The 23,528-nt window shown below is 33.9% G+C and overlaps 1 protein-coding gene across 4 annotated transcripts in view; it reads left to right on the top strand.

Annotated features, from left to right (window-relative positions):
• LOC129799871 (uncharacterized) overlaps positions 1-22,068 on the top strand; it is a 149,555-nt gene extending 127,487 nt beyond the window's left edge. For 2 of the 4 annotated variants that reach the window (XM_055844137.1, XM_055844138.1), the window contains exons 9-13: positions 2,532-2,858; positions 3,251-5,452; positions 5,548-5,784; positions 6,096-6,233; positions 8,623-22,068. In XM_055844137.1, the coding sequence (XP_055700112.1) occupies positions 2,532-2,858; positions 3,251-5,452; positions 5,548-5,784; positions 6,096-6,233; positions 8,623-8,715 (2,997 nt within the window). In that variant the 3' untranslated portion in view covers positions 8,716-22,068. Of the gene's footprint in view, positions 1-2,531; positions 2,859-3,250; positions 5,453-5,547; positions 5,785-6,095; positions 6,245-8,622 lie in introns of all 4 variants that reach the window. The other 2 variants (XM_055844139.1, XM_055844140.1) reach the window with 2 other exon arrangements.
• The last annotated feature ends 1,460 nt before the right edge of the window (positions 22,069-23,528 follow it).

Genomic DNA, 23,528 nt, shown 5'->3' with positions numbered 1-23,528 from the left:
TACGATAAAGAATTATGATTACTTAAGAGAAGCAAGTGTACTTAAGGGGTGAACCTGAATTACAAAGTCGAAAAACCGATATTTTTTTATTTCTTAAATCGATAGCTAAACTCTTTAAAAATATACTACAAAAATTTCATAAGCTTATTTGAAGTATTTTCGAAGATCAGTGACGAAAACATAGTTCAAAAGTTTAGATCGATCTTTTCCACATCTCAGTTTATACAGTGTTGTCGAATTGGTGCGAAAGATAGGAATTAACTTATGAACCGATTTAAACGAAGTAAGATTTATTCTCTTCAGAATTAAATTTTATTTTAAGTAGAACATAAATCGACGACTCTGAATATAAGTCGAACAATTCGATTTTTTACAAAACGTTTTATTTGCTTTCTGGATACTTCTTCTACCTTCCCTGTGAATTTTATAAGATAAAGTGATACAATTTGGACATAGTGTTACAAGTTGGACAGGGATTTTTTCTTTATAAATACAGTACTAATTTTTTTAAGCACAAGGAACTAAATTATAAAGCTAAAGCATTAAAAATATGCATATAAAAATGAAATACTAAATTTATCAAGAAAAAAACCCTGTCCAACTTGTACTACTGTCCAATTTGTACCATGGTCCAACTTGTATCACTTTACCCTACTTGAAAGAGAATTATTTTCAAAGTTACAGAGATTTTAAATCTCAAAAATCCTGTACTCTGCATGTAAAATCTCAGCTTTAAATCGCTCTCCTGTAAAATATACCTACTGCGAGTTATTTGTTTCTTATTCTGAGCGATTGAAATGGTCTGCGAAATTGTTTTTTTACAGCAATTTAAAGTCAAAATGTTGACCCAGGATTTTTTTAACCTTTGAAAATGTTCCGATTTGACGATTTTCTTCGATTTTGCATAGTTCAACAAAAAATATATTTAGGGGAGATGGGGCTACATTGAAAATTCTATTTTTTCGTATATTTATTCTAAAGGAAGTTGGATTACGTAATGTAATCTAGATATACAAAATAAATGTCGATCTAAATTAAATTCTGGTTAAGACCATATTCTTTTAGAAATATGCGAAAAATAGCCTTTTTAATGTAGCTGCAGCTTGAATTTGCCTTACCTCTCCCTATGAAAATTGACTTTTCTTAAATAATTCTTTTCACACATAAATTATGAACTCCAGATTTCCCGCTAATAAGGGATAGGGGCTGCTTTGATAAGGCGTTCCAGTGAAGTACTCATTAGTCCGCAATTTTGTATTTTTTTTAAATTAATTTAAACAATTTAAATATGTATTAAGGTGTACCAAAATTCTGAAGAAGCTTAACAAATTCTTTGTCTCGAAAACCAAGTAATTTTTGATATCTAGAATCCGGATTCAGGGAACCCCTTTTATATTTTTAGTTTTTTCCTTTTCTTAATTTATGATAAGTTCGACTTTAAAGGTATTTTGTGGAGTAAAATAGGGTAATTCAAAAGCATTTCTAGTTCGGAAATTTGAGAATTCCTCATTGGTTTAGATGGACAAAAGAAAAAACTACTGAGAAGTACACTAATAGGGCTTGTATATCTTTGACTTTTTCTCTTTGCCCATCAGAAATATTGAGGAAATCTCAAAAATCCAAATTAGAAATTATTCCCAAGGGCTATGGCGCACCTTTTAGATCAGGAAAATTTCACGAAGTTAAAATTTGCATCTCTTTCTTTCTCTCGCGTTTTGCATATGTCTATCTCATTCTTTTGCGCTCAAAATTAGATTGAACTAAATTGAAATTGATCTGATGTTTAAATGAAGAAGAAGAGTGCGAAAGAGTGAGATAGATATATGTAAAACGTTTGAGAAAGACAGATGTGTGAATTTCGATTACATGAAATTTTCCTGATTTAAAAGGTGTGCCAGAGAGTGGCTTCGGAACACCTTCTAGATCAGCAAAATTTCATGAAGTCGAAATTCGCATCTCTTTCTTTCTCAAGTCTATCGCATATGTCTAACTCACCCTTTCGTACTCTTCTTCATCTTTACAACATTACATCAAATGAAATTTAGTTCAGTCTAATTTTAAATATGAAAGAGTGGGATAGACTTATGTAAGTCTTTTGAGAAAGAAAGGGATATGAATATTGATTTCATGAAATTTTAATCGATCTAAAACGTGTGTCGAAGTCATAATGGTTCCGGCACACCTTTTAGCTCGGTATAATTTCATGTAATCAAAATTCGCGTCCTTTTCTCTCTCAAACGATTTGCATAAGTCTGTCCCGCTCTTTCGATATCAAAATTGGACTGAACTAAATTTAATTTAGTGTGATGTTCAAAAGAAGAAGAAGAGTATGAAAGAGTAGAATAGACGTATGCAAAATTTTTAGGAAAGACAGGGACGTGAATTTTGACTTTATGAAATTTTCCTGATCTAAAAGGTGTGCTGGAAGCATAATTACCCATTCTATCTTTGGTCAATGCAAAATACGCAGAATATTAGTAATTTCTATTAGTTATTTTATAATTTGTGGTTTTATTTTTTCTTAATTGCAGACACAACTGCAGCAAACCCAATCAAAATTGTCACCAAATCCTGATAATGCAACAAATAGCATCAGCTCATCCTCCCCACCCGTAGGACCGAATGTGCCAAAGTTGGAGCAGAAGCCGGTGGAGTGCAATTTGTGTCATCGAAAATTCAAGAATATTCCAGCCCTCAATGGGCATATGCGTCTCCATGGCGGCTATTTTAAGAAGGATGCCGAAACGAAGAAATGTGATAAGAAGGAGACACCTGGACCACCCCTACAGACAGCCAGTGTGGGTGTGAGAGCGCTCATTGAGGAGAAGATTATAAGCAAACGAAGCAAGGATCTCAAGGTAAGTACCAACAAAACCTCTCCAAAAACCCACACGCCTGATAATAACTTTTCTCCTGGGATTTTTATTCAACTATACCAATAGCTTTAGGAAAGGAAGGGTATCGGGGGGGGGGGGGTCTTTTTTGGGATGAGCATTTGTTAAAGTTTGTCGACATTGGGATGTGAATGGGTAGATTGACCTTCGTGATAGGGGATATCAAAAGATGCATCTAAGCCTTTTTGATAGCTTTGAGATCAAGTCTCATAATACACAGGAGTAATGAACCAGATACAATGAGCCAATACCCCTGTATCCCTTGACTTGTTTTATTATTTGTAATGCTTCTTGGGGGTAGCTTCTTCTCTATATATATTTTTGTTATTAATTCGTTGCTATGCTATCTCTCGAAGGGTGCCTTTGTTGTGCCTGCACCACCATTAGCCGCGCGTCGTCTCTCCGACACTGAGACTTTCCTGTCGCCCAAATTACCACCATCTACCACTTCAGCAGCCCTCACCCTCCCCAGTCTCTGTCAGACCACAACAACCATTGCCACAGCACTCCAAATCGCCACCAGCATCGCACCCACTGTTGCTGGGAAGCCCCAAAAGACAACCGACGCTGTTCTAACGTCTTCCCAGACACAAGACTCCAAGGATGCCACATTGATTGAGCTCCTGAAGCGCGGGACAAAAGTGGCGGTAAAGAGAACGAATTCAGATCCAGGAACTGCAGCACAATTTGCAGCTGATGGAGGCGGAGGAGGAGGAGGAGGAGTGACAAAGAGCAACCCAGCAACACCCACCACAACCCCACCTCTGGCACTGTCAATTGGTACCAGCGACAGCACCCCACTGGCCCTGACAATCTCACAGGATAACCCGGGGGCGAGCGATGTGTTCACTTTGGCATACTCCACCGACTCCTCCAGTGGCTTCTTCCACGACAACGAGGTGTACAGTGTCAATGATACGGCGATGCTCCTCCAGGCAGTTGATTCAATTCAACTGCTCCACGAGGGCACCTCAAATGCTGAGCACATTGATGAGATGAACGCTCTGGGGGATTATGCCCTCAGTGAGAACAATTCCCTGGGTGGTGGAAATTTTGCCTCATCCCGCCAATTACAGGCTGTACTCAATTCTCCCCTGCCTGAAAGTTTGGCGGAATTCAGCACCCTCCATTCCAAGGACTACATCTTGTACGGAAACTCTCCCTCAGCCGTCACTCAGTCATCCTCGTCACCCCTTCCATCGCCCCTGGCCTACCCAACACCCCCAGCCAGTCATGAAGCTGTAGCCCAGGCATCTCCCTTCCTCGATGACAGTCATCATTTTGCTGACGTTAGTCCCTTTTTTGGGGATTCAGACAAAAAGCCCACAGCTCTCGAGCTCACGGACAACGAACGCATCATACAACTGAAGAATGAACTGTTCAGTGACAGTAAATCCATGCTTGATGAAAAACCAGGGGATATCTTCAAGGAGGATCCAGACGGGGATAGATTGAGAGATTTGGCATTTTTGGATGAACCAGACAGTTTTCTAGAGGACGCCCAGAATCCCTCGTCACCACTCTCAGCTGCATTTTTCAGCGCAACAATGTCCAGTGCTGAGGAAGTCAAGGAAGCCCTTCAGGAGGTTCTGCCCAATGAAAATCTCAACGAAGATACAGCAACGGAAGCAGATGACATTGATCTGTACTATCTACCAATGTGCAATCTTCAGAGTCAAATGATGCCAAATTCCGATGATCCCCTGCTATCATCATCCCCAAAGGACTTTGTCAGTCGACCCCATAAATTTGAATTTGGGGTATTTTGCCCACCAAGTGCTAAGCGTGCCAAAGGGAACAGTGGCGAGGAGAATGTGCAGCCCACCGCAACACCACTAACCGTCCAAACTGAACAGCCACTCCCGCCGAAGGACAGTGAGGTCTTTCTCAGTCCCAGTAGCATCTCTTCCACCTCTACGTCGACCCCATCGCCAAAAATCCTACCAATGACCAGTCTCATGACCAGAAAAAGGCACCATACTGAACACTATGCCAAGGTTTACGAGAGATTCAGGTCACGATTGCGGAATACGACCTCCTCCCACTTTACACCTTCCCCCATGCTAAATCCCAGCCGAAATGCTTCAGGGATCTACTTTTGCCTGATCAAAGACGGACTGCACGAGGAGGAGGATTGTCTCCTGGGAGGAAATGAGGATTTTAACAGTCTACTAGAGACACCTCGGATAAATGTTGGCATCAACTACCAAGCCAAAATCCCCGATGTCATTGTCAAGGAGGAGAATCTGGAGATGGATGAAAAGACTGGGGAGGACGAAGATACCCTTCTGTGGGATCCAAAAATCTCACCAGAAGACCGTCAATTGAGACGCTATGTTGAACTATCAAAATCCTCCGCTGTTCCTCTTGGGAGTCACTCAGAAGAGATGGCCCTAAAGACCTTACTAGATACCCATGGGGAGATCCATACAGCCATCCTGGAACTCCTCCAGGCACCTGCCACAGCAATCCATAAGCGTTGGACACCGCAAGAGATAAAACTTTTCCTCAAAGGACTTGAAACTTTCCGCAAGGACTTCTACAGAATAAGCAAGGAGGTAAGGCTTATGGGATTATGAAGGATGTTGTTGCCTCAGCATACCCATCCTCCCTCCCCCCGCCCACCCCTCTAATTCTCTATCTCAAATTTCAGATTCCACACAAATCAACGGGTGATTGCATCCAATTGTACTACTTCTGGAAGAAACTCTGTGTGGATTACAAATTAACACACTTACAGCAAAACAACCAGCGGCGAATATCCCACGAATTGAACAACAATGCTCCACTTGTCTTCGGGACTGATTCACACAACACCCCCAACGCCCAATCTCACTCATCCCACACGGATATTCGACCTCACATCTGCGAAATGCCAGATTGCTCAGCAGTAAGTTCACAATTGGAATATCCTCTTTATCGCATTTTCCTTCTTCTCCCTTTCACATTTTCATCTTATATACCTATATTTTCTTCTTTTTGGTTTGATGCCCTGTGTACCCCTATACTTCTACCCTTGTGTGTTTTTCTTTTCTTTCACCTTCCATCTTATACTTCCCTTCGCTTGCCAATTTGCAAATTTTGCCTTGATTTTAACCACGCATCCTTATAATAATCTATAACCGTGGCCCTAACAAGCCCCCCAACCCCTGGTGATTAACAATTGCCTTTTGAGACACATTGCAATAATCCCCTTTGTAGAGCTTCTCAAGCAAAGCCGCCCTCCATGGCCACACAAAGTTACACTGCATGGGCCGAAGCATGAATGTTTCAAGCAGTGCCAGTTCCTCATCCAGCAGCAGCAATGGCTCCTCCATCAAAGACGATTTCCCCTGCAAGGTGTGCGGCAAGTAAGATCACCCCAAAATCCTTAAACATTCTCTCTAATATCTCTCTGTCCCCCCAAAACTACTGATAAGCCTCATAATGACTAACTAAAATGCTGATAAAATAACTAATGTGCAACAATAATTTTTAATTTATCTACTTGGTCTAAAGCGGTCTTCAGACTAGAGGTTTAGCCCAGTTCCCGACGGCCTCAAAATCCTAATAGCAACCAGTTTTATTGTTTTTTTTTGGAATCTAATAGAACATTTGCCCTTGATAATTCAATCCTTGGTAAAATTTTTCGCATAAAATTACACAGTTTTCAGACAAAATGTGTACAAATTACACAAATGTGTATCAATACACACAATTACATGTTTATGTAAAATTTCCAATGAAAAGCATGGTAAAGTAGCTGAAATTTTTTAAGTAAGTAGGGTTGCCATTGTATGGTTACACAAAAATCTGTTTCAACTAAAATCGTGTAATTAATTAAGTGTAAATGGATATCTTGTGTAAATTTTAACGTGGCAATAATGCGACTCATGGCACTCAATGTGTCAAGTGGTAGAGAACTTGCTCTATTATGCAAGTTTCCCGGGCTCGAATCCCCTTTAGGTCATCAGGAATTTTTCTGGCGTTAAATGTGTTCGGATTGCATCCAGTGAGCTTCAGTGCACTTGATTCCACGGGCATGGGACTGACAACCTCATCCTGTACACGAAAAAATAATAATGCATGTCTAGAAATCCCCTTGCGGGAAGGTCTTGTTCCTTCATGGAATGTTGTGCCAGTATTATTATTATTATTATAAAGCCATATGGCTAAGCCTTAGGTCTGAAGCCCGTATAAGTTTAATTCCTCTAATTTAGTAACTGGCGACATTTTTAAGGAAATTTAAACCTAGGGCCTGCTTTAAATGAGAGTATTTCGAATTGTACTTCGTTATGAGAAGTCTCAGAAAATCTCTTCTTGTGGTTTGTTTCTGAGATAAAACCCCCCTAAGAGGGTCTCGGATAAAATAGAGAACCTGCAAGAATTCGAAAAGGAAATCTATTGATTTTTATTTTAAATGAAAGTCTCTTTACTGAGCCCAAACACAAGTAGATTTTGATTCTCCAATAGTGTCTTGGACAAAACATATTTACACAAAAAGTCGTTGATGTTCGAAGAATTCGAATATAATTTCGAACTTTCATACTAAATTTTCGAACAATGTGCGGAAAATTTATGAAATATTGCACTAAAAAGCTCGCAAAAGAGTTACTCAGTGATTATTGAATGAATAAATAAACGGACAGAAACAATTAACATCGTTGCTTTATGTTTTTCCTCACACAAATTGAATACCAATACATTTTGACACTTGATTGAATACTTTGAAATTCGAACAGGATGTACATTAGCCACCTTGCGAAAGTATCAAGAAGTAAGAATGTCTTTTCTTTGGCTTTTAAAATAGATTTTAGAATTTTTCAAGATCTACTTGTGAATGATAAAATTGAGAGCTTTCGTTCAGTGCATTTTTGCCTATCTAATAAAAATTCCATGTTCGAAAACTCCATTGTATTTTCGAATCACTCATTGGCAGCTTTCGAACTCACATGTGACGCTGCAACAAAAATTACAGAATTGCCCTCTTGGTTATTAAAATTTTAGTTTTCGAACATCAAGAAAACAAGCTCTCACCCGGGTGAAATTTGACGCGTCGAAAATTAGGCAAATTACGAGGGAGCTTTTTCTTCGAAAGGGAAATTTCGAATCAAAATGCCCTGGTTTAATCAGTGGCCAATAGGGGAATTCCGTAATTTTCGTGGCGTCACGCGTGAGTTCGAAACCTGACAATGTCATTCGAGCTTTTTTTGTCATATCATATGTGTTCGAAAATGCAATTCTTTAAATTTTTAATAAAATCCCTTTACTTGATTTTATGAAAATACAGTACGTCTTGGTTAATTTGTTTAACTAAATCTATTGTCATTTGAATTGCCAGAAATCTCAAATATGTGACTTCTGACAATGCCACGTGAGTTGAAATGGCAATGTCACGGCTACAGAATCGCATTTTCGAAAAAGCTCTCCTAATGTTCGAACCCAATTTGTCATATAGCATTGCCAGTGCGTTACAGAATTCCCCTCCAGAATGATGAAGTAAGCCAGTTACATTTGAACACCTAAAAATAATTGATTTTGTACATTGTTTGGAAAAAGGAGACTTTCGAAAAAATCAGAGATATTTTATGTCATAAAAAATATTTCAACAAATTTAAATCCATTATCAGTTGTACAAAAATGTGGTTTAATTTAAAACCATTAACTTTCTAGCAATTCCCATCAGTATGTTTTTTTTTAATTACCAAATTTTCATTCGGGTTTTCCCCCTTCCACTGGAATATTTCAGAGTTTTCAACAAGGTGAAGAGTCGGAGTGCACATATGAAATCGCATCGGCCGCAGGATTCCGATTCGACCACGGCCTGAGCCTTCATATGTGATCCGTATTGGTAAGAGGATTTAGTATTGCTGACACAAAGGGAATAGTAGATCCATCAGCTAATTAGCTACGCAACAATTGGACCCGAAAATCGAGGCCACAAAATTTTCGCAGATTAAAGCTCAAAATGGGAGTCTCCAAAAAAAAAGAGAATTACAGATTTTAGCTAAAAAGATTATGGTGTAAATTATAAATCTATTGAGGAAGAAGAAATTAATGACAATCTATTTTTAAACAAAAAATAAATAAATTAATTAAAAAAATACATTCTGCACTTAATTCAATGTACGAGACTTAAATAAAAATGCCACAAATTGTGGATGTTGTAGGAAAAATAAATATAGGAGAATATGGGGATAGCAAAAAAAAAACGGAGGGAAAATACGCTGTGGACATCGTAAAAGCATCTTTTCAGCATAAAAGCAAAAATACTCAACACAGAAAGCTACAAAAGAGGAAATAAAAGTCAATAGATAAAAATATTCTTGAGTATTAGAAAATGTATTTTTATTGAATACCAAACTGTGCAAAGTATTGCAGACGATGATAGATTTTTCTCTCAAATTCTTGCAAAAACTTGGACATGAAAAAGCTATTTTTCCGAATTATATCCGATGAGTTTTTTTTAAACAGAAAAAAAAACTTTTGATGAAAAACATTTCCTTTGGCAAAAAACAGAGATAGGGATTTTTTTAATTGAATGGGATCCTTTCAAATGTGCATACATTGTATTTAAAAAAAAAACTCAAATTTCGCAGAGAGGTGGTATTGCATACGCTCAGTAAGCTCTTCCAGTAAATAATTTCAGGACACGCCCCATTTAGAAGTTATAGACAACTCATGCTGATATTTTTGTATTACGAAAGGTAATAAGAAAATAATACGGCATAATTCACTTCCAAACATTCACCTGAGAGTGCAGCTAAAAGTACCCTGACCCTGACAAATTAAGCCACGCCTCCTATGGAATTTAATAATATAAATTACTCAAATAAAAATTGCTTTTGTGTACAAAGATCGTGAGAAAATATAGTGCAGTATTTGAATTTCAAAACTGAGGGGGAGGGAAATAATTATTGATGCCACGCCCAATAGAAATCCCCGCCCTCTTGCATTTTACTACAATTGCATCCATAGTTCATGAATTTTATCCACTACCCTGTGACATAATTAAAAAGATTGAAAAACGCCCAAATTTTTAAATAAAATATTCTGCGGAAATCACACTACTTCCATTTTGAATACAAGTGTTATCGAGGGCGTGGTTTATTTTTCAATACGTATAACGCTTCGACATATACAAAAAAGTGAAATTAAGTGTTAAAAAAGTGAAATGAACACTATTTTATTTCTGAAAACAATTCTTGTTGTGGGCGTGGTTTATTTTCAATAAGCACAATGCTTCAAGCCACAACAAAAATTGCACTGGTAGTGTTTTTCTACCCTATAACATTGTGAAATGAATAAGAAAGCCTAAACTTTTTTTTATTAAAATAAAAATTAAAAAAAAAATCTAAATACAAGCCAAATCGAAGGCGTGGTTTATTTTTTAATAAGCACAATGCTTAAAGTTGCAATCAGAATTGCATTGGTGGTTTTTCCTGTCCAGTAACACTACAGAGAGACTTAGAAAATTCAGTATTTTAATTTTGAAAAAAACTCCGCACTATTTCCATTCTGAATATAGTTCTTATTGGGGGCGTGGTTTATTTTTAGAAAGTAATACGCTTCAATATACGCCAGAAATGGCATTGGTGGTGTTTTTTCTACCATGTAATCTCGTTGGAAGAATTAGAAAACGCACAGTTCGTTTTTGATTCAAAAAAAGTGAAATCTACACAATTGCCTTTCTGAATACAAGTCTAAAAGGGGGCGGGGCTTATTTTTAAAAAGCACAATGCTTAAAGCTGCAATCAAAATTGCATTGGTGGTATTTTTCTGTCCAGTAACACTACAGAGAGACTTAGAAAACGCAGTCTTTAATTTAAAAAAATCCCCACTATTTCTATTCTGAATATAGTTCTTATGGGGGCGTGGTTTACTTTTAGTAACGCTTCGAGCTACGCACAAAATTGCATTTCTGGTGTTTTTCTACCCTGTAACATCGTTGGAAAAATTAGAAAACGCACAGTTCTTTTGTGATTTAAAAAAAAGTGAAATCCACACAATTTCCTTTCTGAAAACGGGGCGGGGTTTATTTTTTATTAAGCAAAATGCTTAAAGCTACAATCAGAATTGCATTGATTGGTGCTGTTTCTTTTAAATTAGGAAACGCGCAGTTCTTTTTTGATTAAAAAAAGTGAAATCCACAAAATTTCTATTTTGAACACAAGTCTAAATGGGGGCGTGGTTTATTTTTTAGCAAGCATAAGGCTTCCAGCTGCACACAAAATTGCACTGCTGATGTTTTTTTCCGTTATTACACATTATTGAACCTATTCAACTTTATTTGAACGTAACTTTTCAAAGGGGCGTGGCCTAAAAGCAATTTTAGGTGGAGCTTATTTAGTAAAGCATCTACTAAATAGGCAAAACTTTTATTTATTTATTGTATTTTTTTATTAATTACCAAATTGCAACAGAGAAGCTGAGAGACAAACTCTAGAGTTCATAAATGATATTCACGTGAATGCAAAAGAATGAATTATTGCGTAGACAGTTTAAAAAGAAAAGAAAGAATATATTTCTACTTAAACCCTTATCTAAAGGACATAATAGATGCATATACAGATAAAGATTAAATAAATTGCTGATGTAAATAGGTAATTAAAGAACATTTTTTGGAAAAGAAAAAGAAAAACCAAAAATCCTTTTTAGACACTCAAATAATATGATTTTGTGTGAAAGCAACTACTTGACCGCCCCTTGATTTTTTTTCTTCATAAATTGAAAGCCAGAAAGAAAAGCCCACGTAAACCGCAGCACAAATTCTACTCTTGAAGTGAATAAAATTGGGAAAAAATGACAAATGGGGTGAGTTTACAAGACATTTAAATTAAAACGTTCGTTAGGAAAGGCACTAACGAAAGTTTAAAATTTAGTTTTTAATCAAATTAACCCAGAAAAAAAGGATACGATGAAAAAGTATGGTATGATCAAGTATATTTGTGTAATAAGAGTAAATAAATAGAGAAAAAAAAATGATGCCAAATTTTTACATAGAAACGAGAGAGCGCGGTCAATAAAACTTTTCCAGTATTAAAATAGACAATTTCAAAAAAAATGAATAATGGTTATATCTTAGTAAATAAGTGTTAAATCGATGTCCCTGAATTTTATTAATTAAATTTACTGGTAAAACAGCAAACAAAAAAAAAATACTCTCACATCTAAATTGTGCGCAATGTGTAAAGGTGCATGAGATAGGGATTATTTTCGGATAATATTCAAAGTCAATACTCCCTTAGAAATTTTACAGTGTAAACTCTAAATGATTACCCTCTATGGTTGTTTTTATTTTAGTGCAATTTCTAGCTCAATTTCTAAAATGGCAATAATTTAAATGCGAATTATTTATTGCAAGTAAAACAAACAAAAAAAACTATTTGACCCATTAAGCAATCCAAAGAATAGGTTGATTTTAATTTATCATATCTAAATATTTAAATTTTAAGTAGAAATAAATTAATTTTTATGTTGTTGATGTCATACCAATTGTGCATGATTGTGTATAAAACAATAAAAAAAGGAAATATTGAAAAAGATACACGATATTATAAATTATTTAAAAAAATAGAGAAGAAAAAAAACGGCCTGCGAGTAGCATTTTTAAAAGAATGAAAGAAAAAATATCATATTTAAAAAAAGGGAAAAGAAATTGTGAAGATTGTGAAAAAGATTATTTTGTAAAAGACACTAAATTATAATTTACTATCCTACAATTATTTCTCCACCTTAAAAAAAATTTATAAGCAACAATTAATTTCTCAGTAAATATTTAAGGCAAAAAAAAGATAATATACGTGTATTATGTACAAAAATTTATTGTACTTTGAGAAGTTGCATTATTGGGGGGAAGGGAAAAAGAATTAAGGTAGAAATGTGAAAAATAAAAAAAAATGAAAAGCTCACTCATGAAAATTGTCCAAGTAACAATATAGAAGAAAAAAAATACTACACAAAAGTATTATACGCTCTTAAGAAGAAAAAAAACTATATGTATGTATGTAGTAAGGGGTAAGCTAAATAAAATTGTTGACTATTTTCTATAAAACTCTTTATAAATAGATTTAACAATATATATAAATGATATACATATATATTTATAATGTACTGCCTAATTTGATAATCAAAAAGATATTAAGAAAAAAAATTAAGAAGTGTAAGTAAAAGTTGTATTTAGTGAGAAAAAAAAATGTGTCTAACCGCCAATTCTACATAATTTGCCAAAAAAAAACCACATAGAAAAGAAAAGAATCAATGAAAAGCTCTTTTCGTATTTACTTCCTTCTCATTTCTCTCGGAAACAGCCATCGAAATGTGTGTTTATGTACAAAGACAAATAAATTCAATCTGCAATCTAATTTTCAAGTTACACTTGACATTAAAATTAGGTCAATATTTATACCACCCCCAATCTTCAAAGAAAAATTCTCCGTAACTCCTATCGAGAGCCGATATGCTTCTTTTTCTTATTTTCCACAAATCACGGTATTTACGAAACGCATTGACATAGCATTAACACAGCATAGGCGCTCTATGATGGTTGATTTGAGGAATTTTATCAAACAAATAGAAGTTTTCCCCTTGTCAGTTGTACTGCTCTAGCATCGCGACCAGTAGGTTCTAAGTTCGAAACTCCACAATTCCAATTTTTTTATCTACCGTGACAGTATAAAATAACATTCAGTGCACAAATAATATCAAACAGTCGTAAATGAACCGCCTAAAACAAGTGACACTCTTATAAAATGATCTTTAACACGAAGAGATATACTTCACTTGAGGAAATTTTAACCGTTCAGGACAGAATCATATTGACAGTGAGACGCTCACCATCATCATCAATGCCTCACTATATTTCATTAATTTACGTATTTATTACTATTATTAATTTAATCACAAAAAATAGAGTCATCCCTCTTACAAATGAAGAAACAAATCAAGAAAGAAAAAAGAAGAAAAGAGACAAAATCAGACATTTTCTAGGATCCAGCCTGTTGATAGTACTCGCGAATTGCAGCTACTGAAATTCGGTCAGTACCCGGAACTGATTTAAATAAAGTGACACCCTTTACAAAGAGCGATCGATAGAGACAGTCACCTTGAACCTTAGGCACTATATGAGTCCTTGAATTCGGGCCGAACCTCCCCGGCCGAAAGAATTGCATTTTTCATTGCAATTCTTACGCAAATTCTCTAATACTGTATTACCTTATCTTATACTCTATGGCACTAGGTAAAAATAATATTAGAAGATATAAGAAATAAAACGAAAATTCGATAAACGGTTTATCGTATTTTCGTTTTATTTCTTCAATTTTCTTATATTATTTTCCCCTAGTGCCTTAGAGTATAACACAAGGTAATACGGTAATTGAGAATTTGCACAATAATTCCAATGAAAATGCGCAAATTAACAAAATAAGGTGAATATTTTACTATCAATGTGATTCTGCCCTTAATCTGAAGAGGAAGGACATACAATTTTGCCGTAATGGCCAATAGTAAGTTGGAAACCGGCAGGGGTACCATCACAGGTGTAAATTAATTTATAAATAAACTAATTATTTAAGTTTTCATTTGCTTTATTACGCAAAAAAGTCAGGAATGAAAAGTATTTATTTTATAAATTATCGTGAAAAATGTTATTTCACACGATTCAATCTTTTGCACCGGGCAGGATTCGAACTCACAATTGTGACAACCGAGTCAGAGATATCACCTCTCAAGAACCGGAAGCCCTTAAGGCCTCTACATATTGGAAGCAATTTTCGTCAATAATGGCTTTCTTGAAGAAAATTGTCTGCACTGCTATAGGCGGAAACGTTAAAATTCTGTCAAAAACGGAATTTTTATCGAAAATTCCTTCTAATGTATATAGAGACGTTTACTAATCGATTTCAGGATAAAAATTACTTATTGGTTTGTAACTGTTTGGAACAGATCTAGACTTGTCACAGATTCCAAGACCTTTCCAACAAACCCAAATATGACCCATTTGGTTGAGAAATACGCTCTCTAGAAACTTTTAAACATTTGACCTTGAAAATCCATTATTAGAAATGATTAAAGGTTATTTTATTCTAAAACATATGCAAAAATGAAAACAAATGCAGGACACGGTTTCGAGCAATCCCAGAAACCTTTTTTTAGAGGAAGAGAAAGGAGATTTCCCAAAAAAGAGCATAAGGTAAAGTGTCTTCGCTCGACCGGTAGATTTATTTATTCAATTTATATATATTTGCTATATTATTTTGCGTATGATAATGTTAGATCATAATGGTCAATCATTTCATGAATAATACGAACCAGTGACAAATTCATATAAATTGACGAAATTGACCATGAAACATTTAAAAATTGACCCACCGGTCGAGTCGAGGAACCCGGTTGAGTGAGAGTGCTTACCTTAAATCGAGGATAAACAAAATTGCGAATGAATCAAATCCCGAAAGGGTCAAAATCCCGAATTGGCCATAAATACCGAATGGGTCGAAATCACGAATTGGTCAAAATCCCGAATGTGCTAAAATCCAGCACAGAAAGCAACCCATCTAGATGTGTGTTTGGATCAGTGACAGTGAATATTTGTATCGACTGAAGCAACACTTTCATACCGAAACTTATTCTCGCAGCAGCCTCTATTTTTTTTCACTTTTTGCGGTTCACTTTTTTGCTAATGTGCACCATTGGCATTACTATTCATTCATTCATTGGACGAATTCAAAGCCAATATGGCATGAGAAATTTTTTTCTGCTGCTGCTGAGATTTGAATCCGAGACCTCACAGTCATAGAGACACTACTCTATCCACTGATCCAACTGAGGCTTAATACCACCAAAGTTGAAAGGCAGGTTATACCAGACCGTGGTTAGCCCCACAATGCTCTGTGGCTCTAAATGTATAGCAACCACCAAAGCCCACAATCAAAAGCTGGGTGCGATAAGTCATATTTATTGAAAAACATGGGAAAAATTTAGTCATTTTAAAGTTTGGGACCGTGTAAAGCATGGGCACTTTCCCCTACAGTTGCCATAGAATTGAATTGAACATGAAGGTCACGATTCACGATAATGAAGGTCGTGACCTTCATAATGGTGCGGTGCGAAGATAGGCTTATAAGAGGGTCTCCCTTAGGTATGAAGTCTCTATCTCTTAACGTTTAACCTCTAGCTCTGTTAATGGAGGATGGATCAGATGAACAACGAATCAGACGGACAAATACCATAACATAATTTTTCAAAAAAATGTCCTAAACTCGAAGATATATTGAAAAAATGGTTCTCGGGACGTGAAATGGAGAAATTTTTAAAAAATCAAGAGATTAAACTGCTTTCTGAGTACACTTGAAGCAGTAAAAAAAATTTTAATGATAAATCTTCCTGGCCTTCAGAACTTCTTTTATTCATATCACACAGCGAAGTAAAACAAAGCTAGACAACAAGAAATAGAATTACTAAATTTAGCTTTATACCTAACTTTTTTGTAGACTTAAATTTTTATTATTCATAGATTCTACAGGGAGAGCAACTCAATCTAAAAATCTATATTCGAAAATTCAGTTCATATCAAATAATGATTGGGCAAAATCCGTAAAATTATTTTATGGGTGTAAAGAAAATTTTATTCTATGAAACGTAATATTTCTTTCAACAATAATTCACAAAATCACTGACCTTTTTTGTTCTTTTCATTGCTCTAAAAAATTTTGTATGAAAAACGCTAAAACTCCATTGAAATTAATTTAATGCTTAAATCTAATTAATTTCGTCATAAAACAAAAATTCTGAAAATGTAAAACTCAGAAACATATGATATTTTTATTGAATAGCAGACACCATTTCAATAAGCTGGAATGTCTCTTAATAGACTTAGACCACTGAACTAAAGGTGTCTCACTTTATTACCTGGAGTTTCTTTATCAGTCGCTCTTGTGAGTTCAGAGAATGAATTTCAAACGCGAAATCTTGCTGAGTCTCTTTCTGGGGATTTTAGCGGAGTTTGTTGTGCAAGCTCTCGAAGATGAAGCTATTGTGAATCTCCCCAATGGACCAATACGAGGGGAAAAGTTCCCTAAATTTTTTGCGTTCAAGGGAATCCAATATGCGGAGTCCCCGGTGGGTGAAAAACGTTTTGAACCTAATTTTATCGTGCATCCATACCTTTTCAATTTGGAAATTTAGAAACATGGCGCTGGAACACCTTTTCAATTGAGTGAATCAATCGATTGAAATTTTACCTCTTACTCTTTCAAACTGAAATTAAATATGTTTGTCTCTTTCTGTCAAATAAAGATTGAAATTTAAATTTAATTTTCAATTTCGATTTTAATTTTCATTTGACAGGAAGAGACAGCTATGTCTGATTTCAGTTTGAAAGAGTAAGAGGTAAAATTTCAATCGATTGAATTTCACTCAAATGAAAAGGTGTACCAAAGCCATTAGAACTCAGATATAGTTATCCCTTTCTCTCAAATAAAAATTCAAATTTTATTTTTATTTATTTTTTCAATTTTAAAAAAAGACTACTATGTCTGATTCCCACTTAACGAAGTAATGGCCTCTACAGATTGTAAGCAATTTTCGTAAAAAAATGACGTTTTCTCATAAATTGAAAAAAGAAATTTTCTCTAAAAAGAAAACACTTTTTTGGCAAAAATAACTCCCAAGGTGTAGACATTAAAAAGCAAAATTACAATTAATTAAATTCCACTGAATCAAAAAGGTGTTTAGGCACCATTAAAATTGAAAACAATGTAGAATCCTTGTAAATTCTTTCAAACACTTTGCCCTCATGCTCGCGCGTAAAAAGCTCAAGATCTAATCTGAGTGCAGATTTGTTTTTCTTACTGAAAATTTAAAAATTTTCTTACTGAAATCCTGAAATGGAATTCATGAAAGCATTAAATTTAAGAACTTTTTGTTATAAAACCCCGGTGGGTTTGATGGTTTTAGCAGACATGATACAAGGGGTCCTGGGATTATGTACACTTTCGGAACCGGAAGGCTTTATGCACCCAGAAGATTTTCATAGATGCAGGGTATTTCTTTCGAACCGTTGGGTCTTGGGCGGTGAGATCTCTGGCTCGACTCTCACAGTTGTGAGTTCGAGTCTCGCCCGGTGCAAACTAACAGAATGTCAAAAAAAGACATTTTCACTGTGATAAAATATAATAAATTGCTCTGCCTGCCCAAAAAACTTCAGGAGCACGGAAGAAGCATTCACCACGGTAAAGGCATTCCTGGGCGATCTACGATCAGTAGATTCTTCCAATTCGAGCACATTGTAAAGATTACTTTCTAATACAAAATGAAGTGTCTCGACACAAATAATAATAATAATAATAATTTCGAATAATTTACAGGAATGTTTCATAATGCCTCCGGCACCAAAATGTCATAAAGTCAAAATTAAATTTCCTTTCTTTCTGAAATGATTAGCACAAGCCTATCTCACTTTTTCAGTCTCAAAAATTGAACTGAATGAAATTTAATTTAGTGTGATGTTCAAAAGAAAAAGAAGATTGCAAAAGAGTAGGATAGAGAGATGCAAAGCTTTTAAGAAAGAAAGGGAAGTAAATTTTGACTTTATGGAATTTTCCTGATCTAAAAGATGTGCTGAAAGCATAAGAATTTATTTTCAAATCTATCGCGCAAAAAAAATCACTCTTTAGCTCCTAATGGTAGGCAAATCATTATTATTAATCGTATCGGAATAATTTCATTACAATGTAATCATTGCTGTTTTATTCCGTAATGGAAGATTCCGCTAAGTCTATGTGTAGATCGCTCAGGAATGCCTTTTCCGTGGTGAATACTTCTTCCGTGCTCCTGAAGTTTTTTTGGGCAAAGGAAGTGCATTTTATTACGTTTTTTATCACAGTGAAAATGCCTTTTTCTCGACATTTGGATGACTTTGCAAGTCGAGTCAGAGATCTCGACCGCCCAAGACCCAACGGTCTTGCCTATTGCGCCAATGAGATCCCCATGCAATAATTGTGCATAATCCCAGGACCGTCTGTATCTGTCAAAATTTCATGACAATCTGACAGTTCTTAACTAGAGAGAGGTTTTACAGATCCAACTAATGCTCTTAGCTCGAAATGTGTCACCCCGGATCAAAACCAAGCTGCAGAACTGGTCAGTTCTAGAGTTTATTTGTTTCCTAAGACCCCTGAAATTGAGGTTAGGATTCAGCGTAAACAAACATCAGAAAATTTCCATATGACGTCATCATAGTACTCCTATGCTATGCCAAAAGCTTTATGTCAATGTGTTTCAACCCTTGAGTTTTTTTTAATTAAAAAAAGTGTTATACAAATTGAAATATAGCAATAATTTTTTCTACAACTCTTTTTTACTTTTTGAGTCACCCCTTCCGACCCTCTATTGATGACGTAATTCCTTATCTGTGGTACCTGCGTGCAATCGCGCGGAAAAAAAGCGTCATACTCTGTGTTGTGATTTTTCAGAGACATTGAAAAAAAATGAAAAAAAGAAAAATAATGGATGAAATTAGAAAAGCTCAAAAATAAATCAAGACCTTGAGACACAAAGGAATATTCTGAAAATATTAATTAAAAAAAAAATGAAAATCTTACAGTCCTCCAGTAAACTTAGGCACGAAAAATAATTTTTGTACTCTCTGTAAATGAGTTTTTTGTGCTGATTTTTCTTTTGTATAATGATAATTCTCTTGGATAAAGAAAAAAAATCTAGTGTATAATTGATCGTATTTGGGTGTTAAATAGTCTTTCTACCTCCTGACAAAAGCAAAGTATAGAGAGTGAAAAAAAGGCAGAAATAAAAAAAAATTGAATAAGAATTATAAGTAAGTAAAAGTCATTAAAAACATATCAGTTTTTAGGAACGTTAAATAAAAAAAAATGCCAAAATTGTTGTTTACTGTACCTTCTGACTATAGAATTTGTAGAAGTATAGAGAGAAAGAGAAAGAAAATGGAAATATTTTCCCATTATTATTTTTTTTTTTTTTTCTAAATATGCAAATTTCTCGAATTTTTGGTTTTTAGCTTTTACCCCAGATTTATGTTTGAAAAATTTCACGGAAAAAAATAGATACAAACAAAAGATCTTGGAAGTAAAAATACGATATTAAAAAAAATTGAATTTAATGAAAATTAAAAAAAAAAACACACTAATAGATTTAGGTAAAGGACAATCCTAATTTTTATGTATATATTCAAAACCCCAAAACTCTCTTTTTATGACTATCTATAGAGAATATAAAAGAATATGTAAAAAGAAATATATTTAAAGTATTAAGTGTTATATTCATAAAAGAAAATTGTAATGTTTATACAAATGTGTTTGTGGATCTTCTCAAAAAAAAAAAAAACAAATTCATAAACATACATTTTGAGTTTTTTTCTGTATACTTCGAGTCATGGAAAAATAAATACATAAACCTAGTATATTATGTGGTAGAGAAAGAAATTAAAAAAAAAACAAGTGAGAATGAAGAAAAAACAAGAGAACATGGATACAAAAATTTTGCAAAATCATGTATTTTTGTATTAATTATACGTAAAAAGATAAAATGCAGTGAAAAAACACAGAATATTAATTTTCGCCATTTGAAATACATAAAAGTGAAATTTTCCCAATAACTTTGAGCCACAAACATTCAAAAAAAAATAACAAAAAAACCGTTGAAAATGACAAACTTTAGCAAATTTCAGAACAGAAACACTACACACATTTCCTAACAAGATATGCTATTCCAACAATAAAATTCATTTAAAGCTTGTGGAAGTAGTGATTCCCTCTGTTTGCAGCCAAGTCAGTTCAATCTGACATCAATATCTCGAAAGAATATTTAAAATAAAGAAAAAGATATATTAATTTCCTAATTATGGCGTAAGTGCAATTGTTTTTGCTCTGTAAACATTAAAAATGCGTAAATGAGTGAGCGAGACAACTAGTGGTCTCGCTGTCAAAATCCACTGTCAAACCACCATGAAATGTCAATAACATGTTTACAAAACAAAAGCAACTGCGCATTGCTCATTTACTAAAGACAAAATGTTATAAAAAATACAAATCTTCTGCCGTCTGCTGTGCCAATTACGAAAGTTATAGCTCAATATACAACGAAAATATTGTTTTAAAATATTTTTCTAATATCTTCCCCGTAAAAAGAAAATAGCGAGAAGAAAATTGAAAAAAGATGCTCAATTTAATTCACCAAAAAATGTTCTTAGTTGTATTAAAAATATAATTTGCTCAAAATCTATAAGAATTTTCATATTGACTCTCCATCTAACTAGTGGTTCTAGACATTAAAAAAAAAGAAAAAAAAAAATAACTGACGAACGTCGAATAGCATATCAAAAGAAACAATAAATATATTAAAAAAAAAATGAAGTTATCTACGAAAACTTGACACAAAAAGTTTCACCCGTAAAAATATTAACTAAGAAAAAAAAATGAATAATAGGTCTCTATTTATTATTGAAAAAGAAAAAAAAACTTAGAGAAGGAAAAATATGGATGGTCAATAATTACTACACAGGCCTAATATTGAAAAAAATAAAAGAAAAAATTGAAAAAAGGAAAAAACGGACATTAATACATTAATATTTTCTGAATCATAGAAGGAAATTGAATGTAAGAGTTGAAGTAAAAAAAAATATTTATTGTGTATTTAAAAAAAAAAAGATGAGAAAAAACTACTAAAGAGTGTACTTAAAACGGCTGTTTCTGATCACAAAAAAAAAGTTTAAAAAACTTTTTACAAAGATAATTCAAAGGAGATACTTTCTAGTTTTTTCTTTCAAAACTTGTCAAAAAAAAAACAACAACTGATTCATCTGAAAGTTTTTGTACACGATTTTCAAAAAAATAATAATTTCACTCCTTATTTATTAATTTTTTTGAAAACATTTCTTTTTAACATCGCTGACGCCATACATTTTTTTCAAAAAATTAAAAACAAAAAAAAAAAACAAACAACAGTAATCAAGTCACCAAAAAATGCGCAAATGCAGCACATTTGAGTCTTTTTCAAACTTTTGAGAAAAAAAGAATGGCAATTTTGTATATAAAGCATAAAAGTAACTTCTTAATTTGACGAGGAATAAACTTATTTGCAAAAAAAAATTATATTTGAAAATCTTTCTCTGTGATTATTATAGAAGAAAAAGATGAAATAATATTCAGAAAAAGAAAAATGTCTGATAGTGAGGAGAAAGTTTATAAATATATTATTATATAATGGACAAGAATTAAATGAAAAAATTTAAAAAAGTGTATATTTTACCTTATTATGTGTATGAAAATATATGTAATGTAAATTCTATTTCAAAAAAATACCCTGTCTTTTTATTGAAGTGGATTTTGGTGGGTTGAAGTAGAGCACTCGCTCCACGCCTAGGAGTTACTGAGTTCGAGACTCATGGGCAACCGATTTTTTTTTGTCTTAAAAAAATTTTTACCGGAATTGTTAAAAAGTCTCAGATAATAAGGGAAGTATTCGAGTCATCAAATTCTTAAAAATCGTAAAACTGCGAAATATATAATTTAAAAAAAAAACCTATACACCAGAGCAAGAAGTGGTGGCGCAGTGGTCTAGCGCAGGATATTTTACGGAAACGCCTCGGGTTCGAATCCGACTTCGTTCAGTCTCTTTTTCTTTTTTTATATAGCTTTTTTATTTACAACTTTTTGAATATTTTTAGTTACTTCAAAAAAAAATTGAGCTGAAAAATTGCAAATAAATATTGTAGAAGTAAAGTAGCATGTTTAACCCATTCCTTACTATGGTATTACACATCATACGCAAATTGAGTGATTTTAGATGATTTATTAAGATGAGTTTTAGTAACTTTGTCCTTCAATTACTTGGAATAAATAGCCCGATAGAGATGGAAACACATTTTGTTCTTTTTTTCGTGCTTCACGAAATATCATGCAAAATTTTTACTCAAAATGGCGGACGTTTGTTAGAATTGATCAAAATCCTTTCCTAATTTGAATACTGGTTGCCAATTTGTTATCTTGGATAGTTGATCTACACAGTAAAAAAATTTACAACCACTACTATTGGTAATTTTTGCACGAGCGCTATGGTTGTAAATTTTGTGTATTGGAAATGTTGTGTATTGGCAAAGTTGTGTATTTTCAATTTTATAAAATGGCTTCCTGTCTATAATTTTGATTGTAGAGCAATTTTGTTCGGTTTATTTGTATTATATGTGATATGTCTCGGTATTAAACTAAGAAAAAAAGAAAAAAAGAATAAAAAGAGGAAAAAAAATAAGAGAGAGTCTGAGACTTGAACCCATAATCTTTGCGTTGATGGTCTCGTGTTTTCTGCCTGCGCTACCGACTTGCTTACTTCTCTTCAGCAAATGGCTAAGAGTTGCATCGTCAATTTTTCTAATTTACATGATGCTTCCTCTGTTTTCTGTTATTACATAATTATTCCTAATTTTTCACGACTGAGGCACATTTTAAGAATCCAATGAATGATTCCAGAAGACAATTAGGCAGTTAAAAATGCAAAATCTATCTGAAATCTTAGAAAAATTGCAATAGTAAACAATGGAATTTTGACAGTTCTCACACAAATTTTCCAATACACAAATTTCCTTACACAATACATAATTTTACTAGCATTATGTTAGTATCG

Source organism: Phlebotomus papatasi, chromosome 1 (genome assembly GCF_024763615.1).
Source record: "Phlebotomus papatasi isolate M1 chromosome 1, Ppap_2.1, whole genome shotgun sequence".
NCBI classification, from domain to species: Eukaryota; Metazoa; Arthropoda; class Insecta; order Diptera; family Psychodidae; genus Phlebotomus; species Phlebotomus papatasi.
Note: the sequence above shows the minus strand (reverse complement) of the source record. Positions and strands in the feature narration are given on the sequence as shown.